This window comes from Wyeomyia smithii, chromosome 2, assembly GCF_029784165.1.
Source record: "Wyeomyia smithii strain HCP4-BCI-WySm-NY-G18 chromosome 2, ASM2978416v1, whole genome shotgun sequence".
Classification (NCBI taxonomy): Eukaryota; Metazoa; Arthropoda; class Insecta; order Diptera; family Culicidae; genus Wyeomyia; species Wyeomyia smithii.
This window is the reverse complement of record NC_073695.1, coordinates 178215667-178223137: the sequence shown is the minus strand read 5'-3', so window position 1 is coordinate 178223137 and position 7471 is coordinate 178215667. Positions and strand designations below refer to the sequence as shown.

The 7471-nt window shown below is 44.6% G+C and overlaps 1 protein-coding gene across 1 annotated transcript; it reads right to left on the bottom strand.

The window, feature by feature from the left end:
- Positions 1 to 2026: 2026 nt before the first annotated feature.
- LOC129720235 (uncharacterized) lies at positions 2027 to 7106 on the bottom strand. The gene has a single exon (XM_055671685.1). It carries the CDS (start codon positions 7104 to 7106, stop codon positions 2169 to 2171), a length of 4938 nt encoding a protein of 1645 aa, XP_055527660.1. The 3' UTR covers positions 2027 to 2168.
- Between the last annotated feature and the right edge of the window lie 365 nt (positions 7107 to 7471).

The window sequence follows — 7471 nt, the reverse complement described above, 5'->3', positions numbered from 1 at the left end:
ATTGGAAAATTTTGCGTACGAAAAACTTATCACCTCGTGGTAATATGAGCCAATCTCGAGATATAGCATTTTTACGAAAATAGTTCTGAATTTCGTAATTATTTTTCGTAAAAATGTTATATCTCAAGACTGGCTCATATTACCACGGGGTGGTCAGTGCTTCTTACGTAAAATTTTCTGAGAAACACTTTTTTTCAAGAAATATACACCCCATATGAAGAAACAGATCGCGACCGCGAATAATTCTCGTATTTTCCCGAATTTTCGAATTCTTTATCTGTCAATCAAATATCTGAATTCGAAATTCAGAACGCACTTAAAAATTTAGACGCTACGAAAGGTCCTGAACCAGACAGAATAGCTCAAATTTTTTTCTCAAAAACTTGGCAGAAGAACTATCTACACCATTACAACACCTCTTTAATATGTCTCTGAAGAATGGAATTTTCCCAGAGCTCTGGAAAACTTTATATTGAGTGCCAATTTTCAAATCTGGCGCTAAATCTGACATTCGTTATTATCGTGGAATTGCCATTATTTCATGCATTCCAAAATTATTTGAATCAATAATTAATGAAAAAATCTTTCAGCAAGTAAAACACCAAATTACAACTCAACTGCACTACGGTTTCGGCATAGCACGCATCCGAAAGGTAAGCGGAAGGCCGAACGTCACAGGCAGGAAAGACTCCGTCGCAACGTCATGGAAGGTACGTGCGGGTAACTCCTCCGGGAGTACTCTGCCACCACCCAGGCAAAGCGATCCTGCGAATGGGCTAAAGGTTCGCGTGGGAAACTCCTCCGGGAGTGCTCAACAACCACCCAAACGCAACTCTGCGGCTGGGAAGGTACGCGCAGGATGCTCCCCCGTGAGTGCCCTGTCACCACCCAAACAACGCAACCCCGCGGCTGCTCGGACGGTTCCGTCGAAGACTCGCAAGAGTGTGAAGCATCAACCACCGAACAGTCGCACCCCCCGGAGTCAAAAACCGCCACAGTGTGCGCGACGACCTTCTGTTGCCAATCGACTGCTGCAACCGAAGCCGAACAGTGAGGAAGAGCAACTTCCATCAACCAGCCAAACCGCTGTTGGCAGCCGTCAGCCAATACCAGGATCATCTTCCGATCCGGACAAAGACGGCAACTTCACTGCAAAGTGAGCAGCCTTCGCTGCGTGCAAGCGAATCTCCATCACGCAAAAGGCGCCTCGGGTGTTCTTTGCAGGAGATTCGCCAAAGAGCAGCTAGCGGCTGCATTCATCCAGGAGCCGTGGATCAACGAATCCGAAGTTCTCGGACTTAACGCTCCTAACGGTAGGTTAATCTACTGTGACACGCAGTCCAAACCAAGGACTGCAGTTCTGCTAAACGGAGAATTTTTACCTATTACAGAATTTATCCAAATTTTTACCTATTACAGAATTTATCCAACGTCGTTGCCGTCACGGTTGAATTACCAAAAACCAGAGGAAAGCAGGAAATGGTTGTCGCGTCGGCCTACTTCCCGGGCGACCAAGGTGATATACCGCCACCCGAAGTTGCTGCGCTCGTGCGGTACTGCAAGGCCATCAACAAGCCGTTTCTGATCGGCTGCGATGCCAACGCTCACCACACGATCTGGGTCAGCTCGGACACCAACACCAGGGGTGAGTACCTACTTGAATACCTTACTTCTAACGATGTCAATGTATGTAATGTAGGAAATAACCCCACCTTTATCAACGCTATTAGACAGGAGGTCCTTGATCTCACTCTGTGTAGCGCCTCTATTTCTGAAAGGATTAAAAATTGGCATGTCTCCGATGAAACTAGTTTGTCGGACCACAGACACATCGTTTTTAATATAGAGTGTTCAAAGTCTTCGATAACTGCACACACGAGCGAACTATCAGTGGCCACGAGAATCGTATTGGCGATTTCGGACAGCCTGAAAGGAACACAACCTTATCGTACGATGGTCAAAAGCCAAGAGAGCGTTTAATCTTCAGAATTTCATAGTGAAGCTCAGGAGAGCAAAAATAGCTTATCTCTACGGTAGGTGCTTAGCTCTCTACATCGATTTATTAGAACAAGAAAGGTTCCCTCTAGGTTTCATATTACAAACTAATTTTATAAGATGCTTCAATTCTGAACATGCTGGCCCCATTGAAATTGAAAAATTTCAATCATTCAATCATTATTAAAATCGTTGTCGGCCGATGGGAAGTTGTCTGCTATTGGTAGAAGGCACAGCTTGGCAATTGGTCGTCGGAACAGCTTATTGCCTACACGCACGTCCACAACTCGCACTAGACCGTCCGGGCCCGGAATGACGTTACTGATCCTGCCGAGTTTCCATTGCATGGTAGGGAGATTGTCTTCACGTACGATGACCATTTGATTCTTCTTCACTGGGTAACGTTCGTGCCATTTGTTGCGATTCTGCAATGTCGTAATGTAGTCGTTTGACCAACGACGCCAGAAATGTTGCACCATCTGTGTTTGTCGCTGCCAACGGGAGAGTGTTGATTCTTTGTGATCGGTGACATCGGGCTCAGCAATATCCGTTAAAGGTCGTCCCACTAAAAAGTGCCCAGGGGTTAAAGGTGCGACGTCGTTAGGGTCTACCGACATTGGTGTAATCGGTCTCGAATTTAGAACGGCTTCGATGCGCGCAAGAACGGTTGCATACTCTTCAAAATTTAGATTAGCCGTCCCTATTATGCGCTTAAGATGATATTTGGCAGATCGTACACCTGCCTCCCATAATCCGCCGAAGTGTGGAGCGTTAGGCGGTATAAGGTGCCAGTCTATGGCTGCCTTTGAACAGAAATCGTCCAGCTTGTGCTTAAAAAGCTGAGACCGGAACATATCGTACATTTCTCGTAACTTGTTCTTGCTACCAACGAAATTCAGACCATTATCGGAAAACAATCGTTCACATTTACCTCTGCGTGAAATGAAGCGTTGTAATGCGGCAATAAATGCATCCGCCGTTAGGTTGGAAACCAGCTCTAAATGTATCGCCTTCGTGGCGAAGCAAACAAAGACTGCCACATACGCCTTATACACGACAGTTGACCGCTTATTTTGCTGACGGGCATACACAGGACCACAAAAATCCACTCCAGTATTTCGAAATGTGTAGCCACCTTCAAGGCGTGATTTCGGTAAGTTGCCCATCATCTGTTGCATTGTCACTGGTTTCGCCTTGAAACAAGTAACACACCGTCGAATGACCCAGCGTACAGTGCTGCGACCGTGTACTAACGAATATCGTCTTTGCAACGCGTTGAGTAATAGCTGTTGTGGAGCATGCAGAAGTTCAACATGATATGCTCTTACAACTGCATGTGTGAATGGATGACCAGGTGGTAATATCATGGGATGCCTCTGATGTATCGGTATCCATGAAGCATTATGATTCCTTCCACCAACTCGCATAACAGCAAAACGACTTTTATCTAGAAACACTGAATACTGAGTTAACTTACTCTGTTGATGAATTACCTGACCAGATTCAAGACAACGGAAATCTCTGGGAAACGCTTCTCTCTGGGCTATGCTGATCATCGCCTTCGTTGCCTCGTCTAATTCTTGGATGGTGAGCTGCCCATATCGATGATCCTTGTGACTACCTCGCTGAATATGGTCGATGAATCGCAGTGCAAATGCCATGACACGTTGCATTCGCCTAAAGCTGCTCTGCCTGGCGAACAAGATGAATTTTTCGGATGTATCGATGACCGCGAAGCTCATTGAAGGATTTCGCGATTCTGGAAGCTGTTCTATCGGAAGTTGTTGAGAATTCACAGGCCAGTCTGTCTCGTCTTTGGTCAGAAATGTCGGACCAAACCACCAAAGCTTGCATGCTCGGATCTCGCTAGGTAATAGTCCACGCGATATGAAATCTGCTAGATTTTCATTTGTGTTCACATGTCTCCACTCTATACTTTTAGTCAGTTGCTGTATTTCGATAACTCTGTTGCAAACAAATGTCTTCAGCTTGCTTGGGTCGGTCTTTATCCAAGAAATAGCGGTGGTGGAATCGCACCAAAGAACAATTTTGGAAAAAGTAATGTTCAAATTGTGCGTTATATTTGAAATTAATCGGGCAAGTTCACGTGCACCGCAAAGTTCAAGACGCGGTATTGTCGGTTTAGCGTTTTTCAGTGGTGCAATTCGAGACTTTGAGGTTAATAGAATAGTTGAGCAATGTCCGGAATTATTAATCGAACGTACATATACGCATGCTCCATAACCGAGATTGGACGCATCGCAAAATCCGTGAAGCTCCACTTGGCAAGGGAAATTGTACGGAAAGACACCGCGCTTGATTGGTATTTCTCCCATCTGTACCAATTGATTCCGAAAGGTAGTCCAGTGTTCAGCTTCATCATCGGATAACACATCGTCCCACTCAATCTCAAGCTGCCATAAACGTTGCAATCGTATCTTTGCTGCGAAGATCACTGGCCCCAACAAGCCCAAAGGGTCGTACAATTTGGCTATATCTGAATAGATTGATCGTTTGGTTACTGGACCGTTGTGGAAATCTATTTCGTGCAGTTTTGTTAAGAATACGTCTTGTCGGGGTTGCCACGTTAAACCCAGGGTACGTGTCGTTTTTTCATCCTTAAAAAAGGCAATTTGTTCGTTATCAGCATTCGGAACCGATTCCAGTAATGCAGGACAGTTTGATGCCCACTTATGTAGTTTGAATCCTCCTGAAGCCATCATTTGGATAAACTCGTTCTGTAGGTCCAATGCCTTCTCGATTGTTTCTGCTCCGCTTAGTAGGTCGTCAACATAAAAGTCTACAGTCCCAGCCTGGGACGCCAAAGGAAATCGTTTTCGCTCATCTTTGCACAATTGCTCCAGTGTTCGAGTTGCTAGAAATGGGGCACATGCTGTGCCATATGTGACTGTCGCTAGTTGGTACACCTCCAAAGGGTCTTCAGGCCGCGCACGCCAAAAAACTTGTTGATATTTTCTATCGCTTGGTCGAATAACAATCTGCCGGAACATTTGTTTAATGTCCGCAGTAAACACTATCTTCGGTACCCTGAAACGAAGCACAATTTCAGTTAGCTTACGTTGCAGAACCGGCCCGACGAGTAAATGATCATTTAGAGACGTTCCACTCGTCGTGGATGCCGACGCATCGAAAACAACTCGTGTCTTCGTGGTAGTGCTCGCGGGGTTGAACACTGCATGATGAGGCAAGAAAAAACCATCAGGACAAGGATATTCGGCTTTGATCATGTGACCTTGCTCGCTATAATCGCTCATAAATGCTAAGTACTGATCTCGTAGTGTAGCATCGTGAATCAATCGTCTTTCCATTTGGACAAATCGTCGTAAAGCCATCGTTTGGCTGTCACCTAGTGAATCGATAGTTGATTTTAATGGTAGGCCAATTTCATATCGACCGTCCGATAACCTTCGGTACGTATCCAAAAAACTTTGTTCGGCTGCTCGTTCATCTTTGGTCAAATTTCGAGGTTCGGGAAAAGTCTCCATCTCCCAAAACTTGCTGATCTGCTCGCTCAAATTTTCATTCGTTACTACTCCACAAAAGTTCGTAGCAGTAAGCCGCCCTTTCGGTGTACTGACTGCTCCTCCCACCACCCAGCCGAAAACTGTCTCTTTGCACCAGAACGAGCCATCGTCTGTCAACGAAAATGATTGGCCAGTGAATAGTTCATTGAATGCTTGAATCCCTAAAAGCATATCGATTCGTCTCGACCGATTGAACTGAGGATCTGCAAGCTGTACATCTACAGGAATTCTTCCGGGATCGATAGGAAATGATCGTATTGGTAAATCGGATGTGACTCGTTTCATCACTAGGAAGTTCAGGTTCATCGAAACATTTTTATTAGAGATTGAGCGAATCCGTGCTCCAACCATGTTCTTAATCAATTTTGGTGTTCCAGATACACCTTCTATGCTTATATTTGTACTGAATTTGCGTAGACGTAACGCGTTTACTATGCTCGTGGAGATCAAATTATGCATCGATCCACAATCGAGTAATATTCTACATTGTGTGGAGTTCCCGTACTCATCCTCAATCTGCACCACAGCTGTGTAGAGAACATATTGTGAGGTGGTGGTTAATGATGGTACAACACTAACAAGTGTGTTTGTCGTGGAAGACGAAGCACCAGCGTTTACTGGGTTCGGTTCAGATTCATGAATTAAGGTATGATGTCGACGTGCACATTTACGACATGAGCTGGACTTGCAATCTGCCACTCTATGTTTGTTGCTAAAGCAATTCAAGCAAAGACCAAAATTTTTCACCTTTGCAAATCGATCAACTGGGACTAGCTTCAGAAATTGTTCACAGCGACTCAAATAGTGCGCACCCTTGCAAACGAAACAAGTTGTGTTTGGTTTGGCTGAAACAACACTGACAGGAAATGCTTTACTGGTTGCTTGTTGGCGAGCACCGTGGTTTGAGACTTGGGTAACCTTGCTTTCGTGTTCTATATTTTCCAAACATCTACAACGAGATTGAAGAAACTCGAGCAATTTTTCCCATGACGGTAACTGCTTTTCGATTGATTGTAGCTCAAAATCCTTTCTGGTACGAGAATCAAGGCGAGAACAGATCAAATGTACTACAAATTGTTCAGACAAAGGTCCAAGTTTTAATTCAAGATTGCTCAATGCACGAAGATTACGAGACACGTCATTAATCAACGATCGCAACGCTGACCCTGATTCACGAAATATTGGCTTTACATGGAACAACTGGGCAATGTGCTTATCAACGAGAAGCCTTTTATTCTCAAATTCACCGCAAAGAGCTCTCCAGAGACACGAAAACGTGTCTTCAGCAGATTGAACATGGCGAGCTGCGCCATCTTGAATAGCGGCCTTTAGATAAAACAACTTTTCACTCTCCGAAAGACCTTCTCGGCGTTTAACAAGTGAATTGAACTGACCCTTGAAGGAGATCCAATCCTCTAACTGGCCATTGAAACGAGGGAGGGGAATTTCTGGCAGTTTCGACTGTGTTTGCTGTGTAGGAGCAACCGCGACTTGGGCACTTACGGGCTTAGGTTGGTTACATTCCCGTAACGTGCTACGAATACGATGCCGAATTTCATCAAACATATCTTATAACTTCTCACTAGTCATCTGCCAAGATTGCACCTCATCTTCCTTAATCACGCCGTACAACTTAACCTCAGTCTCATGAAATAAAGAACGCATAGCTTCAACCGTATCTAGTTTATCTTCGAAAAGTATTTATCTTGTTTCTCGGTATCAAAAGAACGCACGAAAATTAATAATTTTTCAGCACGTGACTCAATAGAGTCAATCATGCGAGTGTACGACGTCATCAACAGCTTTTTCTCAGCTGCCATCTTGCCCGAATTATACGCTATCTAATCCACCCAGACCGACCTAAAGCATAAAGAACATTCATAAAAGATCAAGCCGATTCGCGTGGCGATCTAACTAGCATCGAGCAATGC